Raw genomic sequence first — 18914 nt, forward strand, 5'->3', positions numbered from 1 at the left:
GCGCACAAACGTCATGCCGTTCATTCAATGTCGATGGATGCGCTCAATGACCGGTCAGTGTTTCTGTTGTTTACAGAGCGGTTTACACGAAAGATGATTTATTTAAACAAAGACTCATTCTTATTTTCATTGACTTATTATTATTTCGACACATTGTTTATTTTTTTTTATTTAAAATTAACTTCAAATGGCAATTGCATATTTTCGTTGTCTTTACAGTACGTACACAATCATCGAATATGAAATATTTTATTTAGAATAAAAACAGACTTATTGTGATAATACGTGGTTTTCGGCACACAAAAAAAATCCACCGAATTCGAACTGTCTATATTATTATTACATTCTTTTTATTCGCTGATTAAGTTTTCTTGAATTTTTCTACATCCACAATGCTAAGGGTAATTCCAAATTGAGCTGCATAATAAGTTGACATAATCCATACCTGGAATCGAACATTATACGCACAAATGAATTAATTTTTCTTTTATTTTGTCCATAAAATTGTGTGCAAATTAAACGAGAAAAAAGAAATTGTTTACATACAGAGCTATTATGTATAGGTGCGTAGAATTTATCAATAGCAATCATTGTGTCGGATAGCACGAACAAAGCACTGCCAATCGCACAAATGGTCCTCAAGATATTTTTGGAATTTTGTACTTTGGCAGTGAAAAACAGAAGCGCCAACGAACGCCAACACATTGTTACCAATAAAATAGTATAAATAGGAAGACCAATCAAAACAACCGAATCCAAATGTCTCCAAAGTAGAAAAACAGCTGAAACGAACAAAGAAATAAATTTACAATATATGCGTTTAAATTAATTTAAAATTAATATTACTTGCTGTACCGGCCGAATAAAGTATGATACCGATCCAAAGTTTTAGCGGTTCGAATCCAAATGCCATAATATAAAATAGTTGAGCTACAGCAAATGCGCACATGCCATACACAAAATAATTGTGATTGAGAAGTGCATCACCCAAACACGAAAAAACCAAGGCAATCAATATTTTGTGCACATAAGAAAGCCTACGAAATTCCATTACATACATTATTTATATTGAACAAAAATTAACATGAGATACATATTTTGAAATAAGACACTTACGCGCCAGTCATATCGATTCCATACAATAGAATAAACAATATAAGTCCAACAATTGGGGCACATTTTAATATTGTCGTCCAATATTCACCGTTCTGATTATGAGCATCAAGTACAAAATAAACACAGACCGCCTTGAAAAATGGCACCATTTTTGGTCCAGCAATCTTTATCTAAATCGAATGTATCACATTTTATTTTTAATTGTTCACATTTTTTTAATGTGATGGAAATTAATATTTACGATATTAAACAGCTCCTCGTTTGTTGTCATTTTGTTGTCTTCGATTTTAAAATGTGATTTTTTTCTTATTTGCTGCACTTAACTGCAATATGACGAAAGAATTAATTATTTTTTATCAATCAGGTCTCACTTCGAAAAAACGAAAAAAAAAATTGTAAATGCATTTGTACTAGTGCAGCGATTGGCCAACCGATATTGCAGAAACACGTTTTGTGATGCGCGCAACTGCTGCATTATGATAAAGACTTTCATCTCTTTATAATTTTTTTGTTTGTTCCATGAATAGCAGCCACCGATTAACTGAATTTGTGATGCGTTCAAAACACACAAATACAAACGGCCACATATATATTTAGCGCTTTTGCAAATACACACCCAGTACATGTTGTGTATGTTGGGCGAAAATAAATCGGTTTGTTGATTCTTACACATATACTATGTTCAAATGTTATTATTGTCTACAACCAATATGGATGGGTATTATCACACTCTTCGTCTGGATGAGCTTACAATTTTGAATATATTTTACCTTATTGTAGAGGTGTTTATAATTACCCAGCATCTCCAACACTCTCTGTTTCAACTATGTACTCGTTTCACTCTCAATTCAATTCGTTTGTATTCACAACGATTGTTGTTGTTTTGTACAGTTGTATTTGTTGTTACTGTAAACGAACGTATTCATTATCAATTTATATTCAATTTGACTTGCAATGATACAGCTGATTTTTATTTTGCCCTATCATCACTTCCGCTGTACGCATATAAATATACATTTGACATTTGTTTTTGCATTTCTTTTTAAATTCAAAATAATATTGTATATGTTCAATTTCAACAGTCAACTGCCACAATCAATTAACATCTATTTACGTTCACTTCACGATATCATTTAAAATTGAAAATTGCCAAAAATAGTTTCGTTACATTGCAAGGGCATGGCAAAAATAAGTCCATTTTTAGATGGAAATTATTGTCTTATCGTACATTTATCGATATATATATATATATATATATGAAATTGCTGACAGTCAGCATGTTTTGTATGGTGGTGTTACATTTCAATAAACTCTCAGGAGAAGTCTCACATTCATTCTCGGACAATCATATATAAATATTTAAAATTCCAAATTGCCGTACCTTCTAAGGTTAACCCATTATTTTTGAAAATAAAAAATATATATTCATTCATTTTGTTTTATAAGTGGTCAAAATGTTCATTTTTTCAAAGAGTCAACTTATAAATGCTGCAATTAAAATGCTATGCAAGTTATTGATGAGTTATTGCCAATAACTTATTGGTAGTGTTTGAAGAATATTTTGCTTCGATCAAGCAATGGCGCTGTTACGAATGTATACTGTTAACAATGAAAAGTTTTGTTTCTTCAATTTGTATAAATAAATGAACCACGGATTGAATATTATCAAAAGAAATGTCTATAAAGCATGCAATTATAATAACAAAATGATATATCGTTGAAAATGCTTTGAAATTTCCATGTGTAAAATTCAACTATTGATTATATGTCCAAGCCGGCATAACACCAATATCCATTTTGCACCACTGTTTTATGTTCCATGTTAACTGTAAACAGTTGATTTGACATAAATGCAATAGAATGGCAAGGTGCATTGTTTAAATACAATATTCAAATCGATAAAATTCATTGTAATGATTATTGTTGCCGATTATTGTTCGTGTAAGTGAAGTCATTTCTTCTTGACCTCCCCTCATAGGCATGTACCAACTTCAATTAACGAAGAGATAATAATGTAATTTAATGCCTTTGTTTTTATTGAAGGTAAAAAAACGTTGGATTTGTCAGGTACAACTGGTTGTCATTTAAACAACTACACCCTTTCAGCTTGGCTCAATTCTTTCAACTAATTGAAAGATATACCACATTCTTCGACAATACATGACCACAGACATGATGAACATAAATGTACAATATTAAAAAATTGACCATCAATACAAGACTATATAAATAGAACTCAATTCGAAGAAGTGAGAATAAAGAACAAGTATAGTGGAATAGAATTGGAAAAAATATTTCATATATATATGAAATTATGATAGATTGAAGTCAATATTTAGATAAGAGAGGCCACTTAAAGCATTTGCAATATTCGAATTTTCATTGCTTATTGAGCAAATTTGTGGCTTCAAATCAACTGGTCAAAATCATCGTTTTCTGCTTCGATGTTTTTTTTTCGGTTTTATCGTATAATTACACAATGATATAGTGTGATGTGTTCGTTTTGGTGTTGTTGAATTCTACCCTTTAAATATCAAATATTATGGCTTAATGTCAATAAATATATTTTTCACTTGTTTTTTCTATACCAAACACTTTTCCAACGCCTCTAAATTATGCAAGCTGTTTCACTTTCAAGTGTTTTACTGTCTTTTCTGAAGAAAAAAAAATTAAATCGAAAATGATTGGCCACCTTCAATAAAATAGCATTATAATCAAATCAGTTGAATTTTATAAATTCGAACCCGTCGGGAAATCGACCCATTTCGGCTGGCTCATCTAAATTACACTAAAATTGAATCAAAAACAGGCATAAAAAAATTCGCTACTAAATTTAATTGCAGATTTATCTACTTCATCTGCATCATCCATCTTATATTATATACATGAAAATACCAGAACGAATATATAAGCTTTTGATGGAATGTTTCATCTTTCAATTCATAACATAACCAATCGAATATTGTAAGAAAACCCACAAAATTGCGTTTTATGCGTAAAATGGAAAAAATTTGTTTCCCATATCTTGAGTAAGGGTAAATGTTTATGTAAGGGTAGGGGAATTGATGTTATTTGGTTTGAGTTTTTTTTTTCATAGTAAACAAGAGAAGTACGCATGACCATTTTAATGCTGAACTGTACATGTTGTAAAAGCAAAATGAAAAGGAAAGCACAATTTTATCTAAACACAGCAGTAATATTGCAAGAGAGCTCTTTACTGTATAAATAAAAATTACCTCTGCCAAAACGGTGATGACAGTAAAATTATATACGAAAAACTATTAGTTATTTGAGGATAAGTGTTTCTTTTGGTGTAAGTATATAATTATGAAATTTAGTTAATTTGATTGTGTTGCTGTTGGAATTTCTTTAGATCGGAGGTGTGAAATAATAATATTGTCAACAGCTATATACTTATGTTGTGCTCTCCGTTCGATTGATATATGTGATGAAGTGTACGAGTGCCTTATATTTGCATGAAAAATCAATAGAACAATACAAACAAAAAAATATCGATGGATGAATGAATGATTATTGCTTTTTTATGATTTATGTAATGATATAATGAGAGAGAGAAAATGTCCACATTCGATAACAAAATAAAAGATTGTGTATTTCTATGTATTTACTGTGAATCATTTTCTTTGTAATTTTTTTTTTCATTTGGCAGTGAAAAAAATCCAAATCGATTGTACGGAAAAAAGATGACTTGTCCATTTGCACGAGGTTCGAATTCTCTTCGAAGGCAATCATCGGTGGTTGAGCAAAATTCGAATTGGGGCATCGAAGACGATTTCGCTGAAATTCCTGATGCACTCACATTGACTCACTTACAAGCAGCCATACAATTGCTGACCTCTCCTTTGGTAATAGAAAACAACAAACTGAAATTGTTTTCAATAAAATTTCGTATTAAATGATTTCCTTGCATTTCGTTCGATAGAATGAAGATGTCAACACAGCTGTAACATCTTTGATATCAAAATATCAAGGAAAATGGCCAGGATTGAGTCAATTGTTAGTATTTTTTTTTATTGAAAAACTAAAATAATAAATTTTATATCATTCTCTAAATTTATAAATTGAAATGTTGAAGGAAAATGGATGTTCAAAATCATCCCAATTACGATTATTTGGCGGACATTCAGGACATTCTATTAAAAATGGATGGTAAAATGAATAAGAAAAAAAAATAATTGTTATAATAAATTGTTCATTTCAAACATCACACACAGAATCATCGGCAAGTGAAATACTTGTTCTGCTTGGTGAAGAGTTGATAGCCACTTGCTGTACTGGCATTGTTGAGCGAGCTTTTCGAAGTCTCGGTGCTGATTTACAAGAGTTTTTGGGCGCATTGGAAGGTGTTCACGATGTTTTAAAACTACAGGAAGACGGTCAAACCGATACAGATTTCATTTGCGCTGATGAAGGTGAATTGATTTTCACATCTGAACGTCCGGTCATAGCATGGCTATTGCTTGGTTCATTGAAAGCACTGACTCGTATTCTATACGACATCAATGCGAGCATTGTTATTGAACCAATCGAAGGTGACCCAAAATGCTATCGCTACTTGTTTACTTTATCCGAGCAAGAAAAAAATAGGCTCAAACTCACCGAAATTGAGCAAGATGTTAGCGTTCCGATTTCAGGCCTAACTGCCACCGACTTGAAAATGAGTCCGGCAACATTTTGTAAGGCCTTTCCGTGGCACTTTATAATGAATGAAGACCTGGAAATAATTCAAATGGGCAAAGGATTCAGTAAATTATTTAAAAATTCACTTCCAACACATGGACGTCTTGTCACGACTTATGTTATATTTAAACGGCCAACAAATTTAACGATCAAATTCCGTGACATTATACGACGTTCAAATACACCATTTGTTTTGTCGCTTAAACCACTACCGGGCGTTAAATATGCAGCAGAGGTAAAATCATTTTTAATATTTTGTGTCAAATTGCTTCTTTTATTACTGATGTGGTACAAAGTAACAACAAAAAAAAAAACAATTCCATAATTTATAGGCACTTGATGTGAAAGGGCGTATGGTTTTCTGTCCTGAATCGAATTCAATATTGTTTATTGGCTCTCCATTTATTGACGGCTTAGATGGTTTGACTTGTAACAATCTTTTCATCTCCGACATTCCATTGCATGATGCAACCAGAGAAGTAATACTAGTTGGGGAACAGACGAAAGCACAAGATGGTCTACGACGACGAATGGACAAACTTAAAAATTCCATTGAAGAGGGTAATGCTGCTGTGGCCAAAGAACGAAAGAAAAACGTCAGCTTGTTGTATCTCATCTTTCCAGCCGAAATTGCCGAGAGTTTATGGCTTGGTAATGTGAAAAATTACTTTACCATCATTTATGATGATGGCGATTGAATTCATAAATATTTTTATATATATATTTACAAAAAAGGATCAACAATTGATGCAAAAACTTATCCGGATGTTACAATGTTGTTTTCCGATATTGTTGGATTTACAAGCATTTGTTCGCGTGCTACACCGTTCATGGTCATCAGCATGCTTGAAGAATTATACAAAGAATTTGATGAAGCTTGTGGCTACTTTGATGTTTATAAAGTGGAAACCATTGGTGATGCATACTGTGTTGCCAGTGGATTACATCGTGCTGGTTCATTTGATGCACATAAAGTAGCATGGATGGCACTTCGTATGATGGAAGCATGTTCCAAGCACATCACTCACGACAGCCAACCGATACGAGTAAGAATTAAATCGTCACCGCATTTTACGTATTTTTAGTATCCAAATCGATTCTAATTTTTGATTTCATTTCTATTATCGCAACGCTGTTACGTATATAGATGCGCATTGGAATACATACTGGTACGGTATTAGCTGGAGTCGTTGGTCGAAAAATGCCACGCTATTGTTTATTTGGTCATAATGTAACCATTGCAAATAAATTTGAATCAAATAGCATTGAGCGCAAAATCAACATCAGCAACACAACGAGAGAGTGAGTTACTACTACTAAAATTGTGTTCGTATGTTCCGATCTAATTATTCATACTTATCTCGTAGATGGCTCATGAAACACCCAGACTTTAAATATGAATTAACTGCCCGAGATCCGAGCTGTTTACCAAAAGAGTATACAAATGCTGAAGGAAACTGTTATTTCCTGGATGGCTACAAACATTCTACAGTTACCGATGAAAATGCTTCACTAGGCGATCACATCGAAGCAGGCATGAGACAAATTATGGAATAAATGTCATATGTATGTTCAGTTACATTGTACTTCATGTGAGTTCAGTGCATAAATCAATGTAAATCAATGTTGAAATCTAAATCTTCTAATCGAAAGAAAAAAATATTACATAATATATTCACTTGTATACAAATAATATACACAATGTTCTACACAAAAAAATTTATCTTGAATAAAAATCTCAAAGTAACAAAAAAACGATGTAATTAATCAGTTGCAATTGTTTTTATTGTTTTTACCAAAGAAATTTTTAAATTCACAATATCATTTTGGAAATAATCCTTTTTTTCATTATTGCGTTCTAGTTTTCATTTTTTTTTTTCATCATTAGCACAAAGTAATCGGACAATTCAAATTTAGTTCTTCTTTATGCTGTTTTGGACCAATTCCAAATGGGCCTTCTTGAAGCAGTCAAAACCACCTGTGAAAATGATCAAATTGTTTATGATTGTAACACAAATGTCACAAATTTAGAGAAGTAAAATATACTTACGGTATGCCCATTGGCAGCCGTTGGTCTTTTGTGGATTTTTGTCAGCACATTTCACGATTTCTGGTCGAATGGTAGTTTCGTTCTTTCCTTGACCCAATTGTTTAACCTATGTAAAGTTCCATCAGTAGATACATTAAAACATGAATTCGTATATGACATGGATCGGTCATAAAATCGAAAAAAAACATTAGATTGAAGACAATCCAAAAAAATTAGAAAAAAACAAAAAACTTACTAAGCGTTCAACGTTGAAGCCATCCTTCTCATCAAAAAGTCCCATTTTGCCAAAGATACATTTGATATAGCATTGAGTTTTCTCGTCATTAGGGAAGTTGAATTTCTTGTATTCGTTCACTTTGTCTTCGGGTATGCTTAATGTTTTTGCGCATTCTGGTCGGTAGGCATTCAAATTATCGACAGTCTGAATCTTCCATTCTGGACTAGCAAAAACCTGTGAAAAAATTGATTGAAACAAAAAAATTGTTGAAATTGTTATAGATCTGAAAAAATTTGGTGTATAGTTATAAGAAATGTTTACTTACGGCAACGGCCATCAAAGCAATAGCTACAATGTATTTCATGGTGATACGTTTATATAAACTCGTTCAAATATGATATCTTGAAAGTGCTACGGTAAGAGATTGAATGTGACGACTGAAGTGATCGTTTCGATTTATATAGTCCCCGAAATGCTACAAACAACAATTATCCAGTTATGATTATTTACTTTTAAGTGTCCTATCAATTTGGCGATAGAACTTTTTTTTTTAAACTTGTTGTTTACTTTTTTTCCATCAGCAATCGTCGAGTGTTGTTAATTCACTTTTAAACAAAAACAACTATCATTGAGTTTTATTGTCAATTATTAACTACAATGTACAGATCACGATGTCATACCTAATCCATATGACCGACCTATCATATCTGTGATAGCCCAAAAATGGTTCAACACATTGATGCGACCACGCACAATGGACCGGCTATTCATTTCATTTGATTAGTTAACATTCTATGCAGCGAGTGTTTTTGTCAGCGCATTATCATATAATCAAATGCCACAATTTTGCAATAAATCTTTTCAATGGTGAATTTTGCAAAATAAACAAAATCATATCAACATGTATGTACATATTTGCGGTTGGAAAGAAATTTGTGCACAGCAACGGAAAAGAAAGAAATGCCATGATTTTGTTATTGTTTTTTTTTTCATTTGGAACAAACATGGAATATTTCCACAATAAATATATCATATTATAAAATGTAAAGTGTGAATTATAATGCAAGCGCGATTGATGGCGATGGTTCCAGATTTAACTTGATTAATTTTATTGCTTGGATACATCAATAACAACTTATCTCGCATACGTACCAAATCTATGCAGCGTCCATGACAAAAAAATTATTTTGGATTTGAGAAAGTCGTGTAGAATATTTTACGCCTCGTACACTAAATTGTTGATTTATTTAATGAATTTTCTAGAAACTTTGTCCTCTGAATGTGGTACACACAAAAAAAAGAGAGTACAACAGTACATAGAACAACAAGGAGTCACCTTGTTTACTGCCAGTCATTATTTTATATTTGACAAGTTGAAATTGCAATTGTGGTTTGGTAAACAACGTTTTTGACATCTGATATTGTTTATCCAAATTACATACAGTAAATTATATTGTTTAGTTTTCGATACTTGAGAATTTGTATACTCCGACATTGAATTACAACACCATTCCATTTCATATGAATTAAACTTTTTTTGTTATCAAGTATGAGTTTTTTTTTATCAAACTCTGTAGAGGTTGGTTTGATCAACTTGTTGTTTAAAACTACAATATAAAGAAGTAAATTAAATAAAAGTGTTTTTATTTGGTGGAATTTAACATTAACCACAACATGAAATTGTGTATTTTGTTTATACATTTCATAATTATTTCTTTTGAGAAAAAAAAATTGGATTTTTCGTACTAGCTAACATTTTTACAACAGCACATTTAATTGCTTCCGCTGATTTTTGTTCTAAAAAAAGAATCAGTCAAATATAAAGAAAAATCAACAAATAAATGTCCATCATTGGATCATCAAGATTCTAAATGCTTTCATTAGTTTATAAAATGCAGCGTCAACAATTTGATTGAGATAATTTACATTGTGTCTCGTATAATATATGTCGCTGTTCTTTTGTAGTTCGTAAGTTTCATTGTTCATTTAACTTTAAATTTTAATTTATGAAACTGTCTATGTTCCACTCGAAAAAAAATACCGTTAAAAAGTGTGTGTGCAAATGAAAATAATCAATTGCACATTGTTAGATTGAATTATGAGCAGAGTGTAAAAGGAGCAGATTTTGTGGCAAAGGTTTCATAAAATAACAAAATTTGTTGATCCTCATACAATTAATTTTGACATAAACAGGAAAATAAAATCATTACCCTCCGATATCATAGATCTAACTATCCCAGCAAACAAATTTGTAATGTTTTTAGTACATTCTAACGTTGAAAAATGTAACGTTTTGGCCCATTCTGGTGGTCATTTTCATGTCAAATGGAACGGAGATTATATGCATAGTTTCCACGAATTCCAATGGAATGGATCCACTTGTTTATTTCACTTCCAATAATAATAATATTTCATTTGACAACATAATGTAAACACAACCCAATACATTAAGTTTTAAATTGAAAATCTAAATATTACGCTCAAATAAAAAAATAAACAATTTATTCGGAAAGAGATTTGCATAATTTAATTTAAAACTCTGCAGGAGAACTCTTTTATACGTCATTTAATGCATTTAATTTTCTTTATTTGTGGAATTATTATTTTGAATTTTCGAAATGCAACTGACATCTTTCTGACATTTTTCGATTGGCGCGGTGTATATGTGTCAAACCAAATCCAAAGATATTCATTTATATTTATTAAAAATGTGCCCACATTGTGTGACAGTATTGTTAGTATAAACAACTATCGCACCAACCGATTTTGTTTACAATAAAACTTTGTTTTGTTCATAGGACAAGTATAGTTGTCAGACATTGAATGGCGCTGTATCTATCCTATAAACATCGAACTAATGAAAATGTGTGGTGGTTCATGTCTTATTTAATATACAATAGTGGAAATTTATCCAATGCACAAACCATTTCTTCTAGTTCCTCACCATTTCTTCTAGTTCCTCTTACATTAGTGTAGGGGGATTCTTCTAAAGTTCAGAGAATGACGTTTGCATATAAATACATATAAAAGACACTTTTAGGCTCGTCCTATGGTTTTGTTTTCAACAGGATTTCTTGAGAATTATATGAGAGTGTTTGAAGCGTGGTTTGGGCGATCAATTGGTTCTATTGTCATTTCAAAAACGATTTTTTGTGTTTGGAATGCTGTTCCCTGTGGAATGGATGTATTCACAGTTGGTTTTGTGACTGTCTTTGTTTTAATTTCGAAATAACAGAGAGTTGATAAAATTAACTGTGAATATTCCAACAACATTTCGATCGGCAAAATATTTGATGTCACATTGGAAATAAATTTCATCATTCGATTTAGAATACAGAGTCACTTTGTTGAGGTAAGAGGTGATATTTATAATGCGTTCTTCATTACTGTTTCATTTAATTTGTGATAGAAGTGTTTATATCTTATTGTGTTTGTGATCTATGCTATATTTGGTGTATTTTTTCTTTAATTTTTGTACAATAGATCTGTCACGATAAGAAGAAAGAGAGCCAAGAATTGGCGCAGTACGTCGTTGAAGATGACTCTAAATCAAGTGCTGCGGGAAGAGTATCGTGCACCATTCATCGATCAGGTCACATACTGGTGCCTTTCGGCCACAATGATTACGACTCTGGCGTCATTACTGTTTTTGTTCAAAGCAAACAAAGCCTTTGACGATGAAAATGTTCGATTTTTTAAAGGTGAATCCGATGAATACACGAATGATCAATTCAATAAATACGTGAATGGTGTAATTGGTAAATGTTTCACCTCGGTATTACAAGAAAATTACCACAAATTACCGCTTGCATTTGGAGTAAGCATGTCCTGATTTTCTTCGTCCAGATAATTGGCCAGCTCGCGAGGGCATGGGGAATGCATTCAATCATCTCATCACTCAGTACATAACAAACGTGAAAAATACCATCAGAGTATGGGCATTCAGTCGCATCAAGAAATTTTTCACGCTAAAGCGCTACGAACTGAATTTGAATCGACAAGGAAATCTCATCACTGAATTGGATGTAAAACGTGCGACGAAGATCGTAATGTTCCAGAGTAGAGTCGAGAGAAACGCGAACATCGATCTTCTATTAAACGAAGCAGCAGGCATTGGATTGCCAATCAATGTACACTTCCAGAATCTCATTCGTGATCGCTGGTTCCAAACCATCCCAATATTTATAAACATTCAGCGACAAATTTTCGATTTTCACGCGAAATATGAAATGTTGAAACAACGCTGGTTCCAATATCGACGCGATCCGAACATTAATGTCATGCCGACCACTCCACTCCCGCCAAAAATAAAGAATTTCTTAGTAATTCCAGTCCACGATTTCGATATGAAACATATCCGCATCGATATCCATCTTTTTTATTGGATTGCGAGCAAATTTGGAGCATTGAGAACGCGGTCAGCCAATAAACATTGAAAAAACTGAATACGATAGCAATCCAGCTATCTATTGGGATTTAATATTTGACCTGCCAAAAATTTCAAAACTTGGAAATGGTAAGGAATTCGATTTTGCTGTGGCAACTGATAGTGTGGCAGTTTCGTTATGTTTCGTGAAGCCTGAACGCAATAGACCAGAACTTGATAACAACACCATCAAAGAGAAGTACAATAACTTTGAGTTTGATTATGTGCTTGGAATCGATCCAGGAGTTCGTACATGGAACGCCACCGTTCGCAAACACGTTCGATCCAGCAACGAGGTAAGAAACAATAAATTCATTCTTTATTTATCATTTGTTTACTTCTATGATTTTTTGTTCGTAAATCTCAGGAAAACATCACAATTGATGGTCCAAAATACCATTTCAAAGCGAAATATGGCAAACGCAAGCGTAAATCCGATCAATGGACTGAATTGTTGCAAAAACAACGGGAGCTCGACTATAAACGCTATGCATTTTTTCCATCGCCGAAAGGACGTTCACATTGGATGTGTTACATTGCTTATTATGTGAAAATGATGAAACCAGCTATGGCGGTGTACACAACACGAAAGTTCATTCGACTCCGTCTCGATAAATACATCGAGGAGAATCGGGCCAGTGACAAAATCGCGGCATCACTGACGAAAAAAAAGTCGGCGCTCGTTTTTATTGGTGCAGCTCAAATAGCTCCAAACTCACCAATTGGTATTAAAAAGCGATTGCGATGCCCGGGATTACGACGACTATTGAACAGTTTCAAGAAGTTGGGAAATTGTATTGTACGATTGGTCGACGAATACAATACATCGCAAACTTGTGCAAAATGTTTCCGGCCATTCGATCGACGAACCAAAAGCGATCGTTACAAAGTTTGTCAGCATTGTATTCCAAGTGAAGATGAGTCATCGCAATGGAATTTACCGAACGTGATTATCACCATGAAAAGCAACCGAGTGTACCAACAATTGCGTAAATATGCAGTTGATTTTGTTAATCGATTGAATGCAGCCAACCCAGATCATATTCCAATGGATTCAGATGGTTTAGTGTCAAAACTTCAAGTATGTTTCAAAAACTGGCAACTAAACACTGGCATTTGGAAAGATGATCGAGCTCCATTTCAATTGAAAACTGTTTGGCACCGGGATATCGTTGCAGCCAAGAACATCATGTACAAAGGTGAAAAAATATCACTGAAATTAAAAATGTTTAAGAATGTTTTGGCTAACAATTTGTTGTTTACGATTTTGTTTTTAGCTCTTTGTACGGTATTGGGATTGGACATTCATCCGCAACTATTGAGACCACAGAATCAAAATGCTGCCGTACAAAATCAAGCACTACGTTTATGTTCTCGATGTTTCCGATGACGACCAGTTTTAATTACATGTAGCATTAAGATTTCTTTTTAAATAATATTATTGTAACGTTTTGTTACTATGCTGGGCTTGAGTTTTGTGGCCTTGACCGAAGTACGGGCAGTTCGGTATATAAAATAACCCGTAGTCAAGAAATTGAACATTTCACGACATTAAATTTACACGACAAGCTTATTTAGTATTAGTAATGGTTTTCTTTAAATACAATTCTGAAAAAAATATAAGTTCAACGAATATATTCAATTTACAATACGTTTTTAATGGATAAAACATATATGAATTTTAGCGCCAATGAATATCAATGATTGTGATAAGATTGAACGCATTCATTGGTGAAATGTTGACAGTTGTAATTCTCAACAATACATGTGCCCGTTCACATGTGTTTTGTCAAATAAATGACCAAAATCCATCGGTTTATACCCTTTTTAATTCAGCCAAAGTTGAATTTATTCAATTTTAAACCTTAAGCTGCCAAAATTCGAAGAAAATGAAGCGTGAAAAGAAGACGCCGGTTAAAGTGAAAAGTCGAAAAAGTTCGTCGAGCAGCAGTGATAGCAGTGAAGAAAGTCTAAACGAATCAAAAGTCATCCAAAAGCGACAACAACAGGACACAAGCAGAGTGCTCGTAGAGGAATGTAATACCAATGAAAAACAATCCAATGTTACAATTAAAATGCAAAATGCCGATTCACTTGCAAAATATCGAAATATGAATCCGCATGCTAAAATCGAAAATCCAAAAACCACAACAAATTTTACGGCTGACGATATAAGTGACGATGATGAAATTTGGATATGTGATATACCGAGTTCGATTGATGTCAATAAATTAGTCGGTGAGTCGATAAAATTGGGCAGCAAGAAGTCTACAATCAAAACGGACGATTTTGATATTCAATGTTCATCATCAAAATACGAAAGTTCAAATGGTATTTATGAAAATGCACTGTCGGTCATATTTCAAAACGACGATGGACAGTTTACCATGAAGAATATCAAGCCGGTTGGACGAATGATGTTCCATCAGAAAGTCACCAAATCCGAAGAAACACTTGAATTAACGCCATCCGGACGTCACGAGTGCACAGTGTTTCCAGACAATTTAGTTGTACGACATCCACTTCTTGGCCGGAACTTTGAAGACAAAATTAAAGTGAGCAAAGCAATTCAAAAGAGTTTGGATGAAGCAAAAATTGCTAGCAACGAAGTAGCTGAATCAAGTGTGCGAATAAAGCAAGAAAAGGAAGAAGGTAGTACACGGTCTCAAACAACACCGAAGAAATCGAAAAAACGAAAAGCCGAACCCATCGAAGATCCTGTCAGCACGAAAAAACGAAAGGACGAAATAAAAATAGAAAATGCACAAGACGATGATTTAGATCGTATTATGCAAATTTTTGGAAATAACAATTGAAATTCAGTTGATATCAATGAATAAATTGATGTATTTAATTAAATTTGAATAAAAATTTAATTGATAAAAGATAAGTATTCAATATTAGAATTATTTCCAAATTGTGGCATTAAGGATTAGCCCTCCAATGTTCCCAATCTTGAATATCAGCGTAAAGTTCTAGGCCAGGACTTTCTGTGGCATATATTTGACGGCCACCTAGTAGAATGTAATTCGGGTGGATTTCACCAATATCTACTCCGCATTTGAGCAGTTGTTTTGCTTTTTGGATTGAGACAGCCGTTGGAAGTTGCTCTATAGAAATCAAGACATTTCCCAATTGATGATTATCAATAAAATTAAATTAAGTGGTTACCATTAAAAGATCCAATAAATCCAATTCCCGTACTATTCGAATTATAGTTGAATGTATGACCACCTCTAATATGCCATCCGGTTCCTTCATAGATATCATTATCGCCGATCAAAAAACTTAATTCGAAAAAAAAAAAACCGTTTCATGTCAAATCTTATTTGTTTACATATAAAATTGAATATACTTGTATGGAATATCATCTCCGCCTTGTTCGTCCATATGAAAGCTTTGAATTCCAAGCAAAACATTTGAGCATTTCAATTTTGTGCTACATGTTGGTGTGACGGTATGATGGATTATCACATATTTCACCGGTATTGTTTGATATGTTACACTTTTTGCAGGTCGACTCCCCCATCGCTTTCGGCTAACTATTGGCGGGCAGTTGCTTTCATTTTGGTTTTCATCTGCAAATGACATAAAATAGACGGAATTATTGAATTTTACTAAGCTACATTTCAGAAATTATATTTGCAGGTTCCACCTCCGTTTGATGAATGCAATACAATTAAAAAATATAATGCAACACATTTTTTAAATGTCACCATGTTCAGAAGTTGACATGAAATCAATTACTAAGCGAAATCAGTAATAAAAAAGAGCATTGGATTTATTGAATACCTCATCAATTCGCGTTTGTATGCGTATACTCATATTTTTTTTGCTAACAGACATATGTATTAATACGAATATATCAAAGGTCTTAACCTTGGATTTACATTGAAAAGAAGAACAAAAAAAAAACGTCTGAGAGGAAATAATGCATCGAAACCGCCAGAAGTTCAAAGTAGATTTTCAATGGTATTGAACGCATTTCTGTCAAAATGTCAAAATACACACTAACCTCAAATTGTAACAGCACCAGAATCAGAACTAGAACTTTACTCGTGAGATATATGTACAAAAAAATTGTTTCTTTTTTCTCTCACTCACGGAATAATCCTTAGATTTTCAGAAAAGTGAAATAAAATGACTACTTGACGTCGTAATTGTTGTCGATGTTGTGGGATAGAATCCTTAGAATGACCTCGTGCATTCATTCTGAGTAAATGTTGTTTCATAACGTATAATTAAATGTTATCTACAGAATGACATTGAGATAAATGTGATTTAGGAGAGTTAATTGTGATTTGTCATTGAGTTGTTTCAATTTCACGTAGCGAAATGAATTTTCTGCGACCAATAAATTTGTGTAACACATTAAAATATTGCCATCGATCGAATTTATTTTCGATATCATTGCCATCAATTTCATTGCACACCGATTGCACAAATAAACGAATTCAAGGCATTGAATCATGTGCAAAACTAAAATCCTTTGACAACACTTTGGCTCAGAGATTGCACAATAGAAATCAATTAGATATTTTCCACAGATCGTCGAGCAATCATCAAGCGATTATCAATAAAAATGGGCTGTTTAATAATATAAAAACTAACATCGATCCGTATGCGCGACTTATTCGATTCGATCGACCAATTGGTAAGCATTTTGTTTTTTTTTTTTTGATTGTGCAAATATTAAATGATTGATTGAATAAATGTTTAATTTGTGAATAAAAGGATCATGGTTGCTATTTTGGCCATGTGGATGGAGTATTGCGTTGAGTGCAACCGCTGGAGGATTGCCCAGTCTAAATATGCTTGCTCTGTTTGGATGCGGTGCATTTATAATGCGAGGAGCTGGCTGTACAATAAATGATTTATGGGACAAAGATATCGACGCAAAAGTCGAACGCACCAAAAATCGGCCTTTGGTCAATAATGAAATAAAGCCATTAGATGCATGGGTGTTTTTGTCGGGACAATTGAGCATTGGTTTAATGGTGTTACTTCAATTGAATTGGACATCGATTGTAATCGGTGCATGCTCATTGGGTTTAGTTACGGTTTATCCGCTTATGAAGCGCATCACTTATTGGCCACAATTTGTACTGGGAATGACGTTTAATTATGGCGCTTTGTTGGGATGGTGCGCAACACAAGGCTCCATCGATTTGGCAGCCTGCTTACCTTTGTACGTGGCCGGAGTTTCATGGACCATCATTTATGACACAATCTATGCTCATCAGGTAATTTATTTAAATCGTAAAACATGAATGACAAAGATTTTTCGTTTTAAATGTCCGGAATATAAATGTAAACATCTTAAAATTTCATTCTTCATTCTAAAGGACAAAGTGGATGATTTGATAGTTGGCATTAAATCGACAGCTTTGAGATTTGGTGAAAACACGAAAATCTGGCTCACTGCATTCTCAACAGCAATGATGAGTGGTTTATTGACATCGGGATATATCTGTGATCAAACCTGGCCATACTATACAGCCGTTGGATTAGTCGGAGCCCATCTTGCCCAACAAATTACTTCACTAAATATAAACGATCCGAGCGATTGTGCACGAAAATTCATATCAAACCATCAAGTTGGCTTGATCATTTTTTTGGGAATCGTTATCGGTACATATCTGAAATCTAAGCATGACAATAAATTAACCACGAATATCCAATCAACACAGACACTCATCGAAATAACGAAAGACAAACTCCATATTACATGAAATCCCGAAAATGGTACCACATCAAAAAATCTCATCGAATTTATTTTTTGCTACAAACAGTGGATAAGACCTAAACTAAGATATAGGTTTTTACTTTTTTGTTATGGATTGTGCACACCTGATTTCGTATTACAACAACAAACAAACAAATTAACTAAAAAAAAATGTTTTGTATTGTCGGTCTCTAGGGGGTAGACGCAATTAGGGCTTATTGTGTCCTATCAAATGTACACGTTATATGTGATTTACTAAAAAAAAAATAGGAAAAATTAGCAATGTTAGAGCCCGTGTCTCTCTCTAGGCCGGTCTTCATTTATCTGCTTTGCATAATCTATGATCAAAAAATGGATTCACTATTATATGCACCAATCCGAGAAGAGATCCTATATAAAAAAAAAGGAAATCGCTTAATGTGGCACTCACCAAAATCCTGTATAATTTTTGTTTGTACCAAAAATAAGTCACAAAAACAGAATTTGATGTTCAAAGAATTCACATGCCAAAGAAAAAATTGAAACTTTTGCTACTTAAAATAAAGTGTACAAACGGGTCTTACTAATATGTTACCAAATGCATAAAATGCAGAAAAACCAATGTAGTTAGAAACATTTAACTTCAACACAAACTCCCAAGAAGACAAGAATTAATAACAAGATTGGGACAATCAAACAT

The 18914-nt window shown here is 33.3% G+C and overlaps 7 protein-coding genes across 12 annotated transcripts; 4 read left to right on the plus strand and 3 right to left on the minus strand.

Moving 5' to 3' along the window:
• Positions 1–134: 134 nt before the first annotated feature.
• LOC116337557 (lysoplasmalogenase-like protein TMEM86A) lies at positions 135–3891 on the minus strand. Of its 6 annotated transcripts, none has more exons than XM_031762224.1 (7): positions 3809–3891; positions 1913–2022; positions 1358–1439; positions 1117–1286; positions 847–1037; positions 547–782; positions 135–445 (listed from the first exon to the last, which is right to left on the minus strand). In XM_031762224.1, exons 3-7 carry the CDS (start codon positions 1385–1387, stop codon positions 362–364), a joined length of 711 nt encoding a protein of 236 aa, XP_031618084.1. In that variant the 5' UTR covers positions 1388–1439; positions 1913–2022; positions 3809–3891; the 3' UTR covers positions 135–361. The 6 variants fall into 6 exon arrangements, with proteins under 6 accessions (XP_031618084.1, XP_031618080.1, XP_031618082.1 ...); XM_031762220.1 differs by having other exon boundaries at positions 1887–2022; XM_031762222.1 differs by lacking the exons at positions 1913–2022; positions 3809–3891 and adding an exon at positions 1528–1668.
• A 341-nt stretch (positions 3892–4232) lies between these two features.
• LOC116337526 (head-specific guanylate cyclase) lies at positions 4233–7539 on the plus strand. The gene is made up of 9 exons (XM_031762167.1): positions 4233–4429; positions 4787–4982; positions 5060–5133; positions 5213–5286; positions 5352–6052; positions 6150–6468; positions 6553–6863; positions 6965–7119; positions 7185–7539. The coding sequence occupies exons 2-9, from the start codon at positions 4821–4823 to the stop codon at positions 7372–7374; spliced, it is 1986 nt and encodes a 661-aa protein (XP_031618027.1). The 5' UTR covers positions 4233–4429; positions 4787–4820; the 3' UTR covers positions 7375–7539.
• A 146-nt stretch (positions 7540–7685) lies between these two features.
• Positions 7686–8546, minus strand: LOC116337566 (general odorant-binding protein 99a-like). The gene is made up of 4 exons (XM_031762241.1): positions 8410–8546; positions 8103–8318; positions 7868–7973; positions 7686–7795 (listed from the first exon to the last, which is right to left on the minus strand). Exons 1-4 carry the CDS (start codon positions 8446–8448, stop codon positions 7731–7733), a joined length of 426 nt encoding a protein of 141 aa, XP_031618101.1. The 5' UTR covers positions 8449–8546; the 3' UTR covers positions 7686–7730.
• Positions 8547–11951: 3405 nt separating this feature from the next.
• On the plus strand, positions 11952–13900 carry LOC116337613. The gene is made up of 2 exons (XM_031762292.1): positions 11952–12806; positions 12878–13900. The coding sequence occupies exon 2, from the start codon at positions 13037–13039 to the stop codon at positions 13898–13900; it is 864 nt and encodes a 287-aa protein (XP_031618152.1). The 5' UTR covers positions 11952–12806; positions 12878–13036.
• Positions 13901–14264: 364 nt separating this feature from the next.
• LOC116337551 lies at positions 14265–15403 on the plus strand. The gene has a single exon (XM_031762210.1). It carries the CDS (start codon positions 14400–14402, stop codon positions 15324–15326), a length of 927 nt encoding a protein of 308 aa, XP_031618070.1. The 5' UTR covers positions 14265–14399; the 3' UTR covers positions 15327–15403.
• Positions 15334–16294, minus strand: LOC116337563 (peptidoglycan-recognition protein SA-like). The gene is made up of 4 exons (XM_031762236.1): positions 16166–16294; positions 15866–16088; positions 15682–15797; positions 15334–15620 (listed from the first exon to the last, which is right to left on the minus strand). The coding sequence occupies exons 1-4, from the start codon at positions 16227–16229 to the stop codon at positions 15436–15438; spliced, it is 588 nt and encodes a 195-aa protein (XP_031618096.1). The 5' UTR covers positions 16230–16294; the 3' UTR covers positions 15334–15435.
• Positions 16295–16524: 230 nt separating this feature from the next.
• Positions 16525–18792, plus strand: LOC116337545 (4-hydroxybenzoate polyprenyltransferase, mitochondrial). The gene is made up of 3 exons (XM_031762202.1): positions 16525–17164; positions 17245–17753; positions 17856–18792. Exons 1-3 carry the CDS (start codon positions 16846–16848, stop codon positions 18240–18242), a joined length of 1215 nt encoding a protein of 404 aa, XP_031618062.1. The 5' UTR covers positions 16525–16845; the 3' UTR covers positions 18243–18792.
• The last annotated feature ends 122 nt before the right edge of the window (positions 18793–18914 follow it).

The sequence above is a fragment of the Contarinia nasturtii genome, unplaced genomic scaffold, assembly GCF_009176525.2.
Source record: "Contarinia nasturtii isolate CC-2019 unplaced genomic scaffold, AAFC_CNas_1.1 Cnas_scaffold_285, whole genome shotgun sequence".
NCBI lineage: Eukaryota > Metazoa > Arthropoda > Insecta > Diptera > Cecidomyiidae > Contarinia > Contarinia nasturtii.

Coding starts and splice junctions, on each gene's coding strand:
- LOC116337545 (XM_031762202.1), top strand. CDS start 16,846: ATGAATTTTCTGCGACCAATAAATTTGTGTAACACATTAAAATATTGC. Junction 17,165..17,244: donor TCGATTCGATCGACCAATTG/GTAAGCATTTTG, acceptor TGTGAATAAAAG/GATCATGGTTGCTATTTTGG. Junction 17,754..17,855: donor ACACAATCTATGCTCATCAG/GTAATTTATTTA, acceptor TTCATTCTAAAG/GACAAAGTGGATGATTTGAT.
- LOC116337551 (XM_031762210.1), top strand. CDS start 14,400: ATGAAGCGTGAAAAGAAGACGCCGGTTAAAGTGAAAAGTCGAAAAAGT.
- LOC116337557 (XM_031762224.1), bottom strand. CDS start 1,387: ATGACAACAAACGAGGAGCTGTTTAATATC. Junction 783..846: donor TTATTCGGCCGGTACAGCAA/GTAATATTAATT, acceptor TGTTCGTTTCAG/CTGTTTTTCTACTTTGGAGA. Junction 446..546: donor CACCTATACATAATAGCTCT/GTATGTAAACAA, acceptor GTTCGATTCCAG/GTATGGATTATGTCAACTTA.
- LOC116337563 (XM_031762236.1), bottom strand. CDS start 16,229: ATGGTGACATTTAAAAAATGTGTTGCATTATATTTTTTAATTGTATTG. Junction 16,089..16,165: donor ATTGCATTCATCAAACGGAG/GTGGAACCTGCA, acceptor TGTCATTTGCAG/ATGAAAACCAAAATGAAAGC. Junction 15,798..15,865: donor GGAGATGATATTCCATACAA/GTATATTCAATT, acceptor TTTCGAATTAAG/TTTTTTGATCGGCGATAATG.
- LOC116337613 (XM_031762292.1), top strand. CDS start 13,037: ATGTGTTACATTGCTTATTATGTGAAAATGATGAAACCAGCTATGGCG.
- LOC116337526 (XM_031762167.1), top strand. CDS start 4,821: ATGACTTGTCCATTTGCACGAGGTTCGAATTCTCTTCGAAGGCAATCA. Junction 5,134..5,212: donor TGGCCAGGATTGAGTCAATT/GTTAGTATTTTT, acceptor GAAATGTTGAAG/GAAAATGGATGTTCAAAATC. Junction 6,864..6,964: donor ACGACAGCCAACCGATACGA/GTAAGAATTAAA, acceptor TTACGTATATAG/ATGCGCATTGGAATACATAC.
- LOC116337566 (XM_031762241.1), bottom strand. CDS start 8,448: ATGAAATACATTGTAGCTATTGCTTTGATGGCCGTTGCC. Junction 8,319..8,409: donor TTGCTTTGATGGCCGTTGCC/GTAAGTAAACAT, acceptor ATTTTTTCACAG/GTTTTTGCTAGTCCAGAATG. Junction 7,974..8,102: donor GCTTCAACGTTGAACGCTTA/GTAAGTTTTTTG, acceptor AACTTTACATAG/GTTAAACAATTGGGTCAAGG.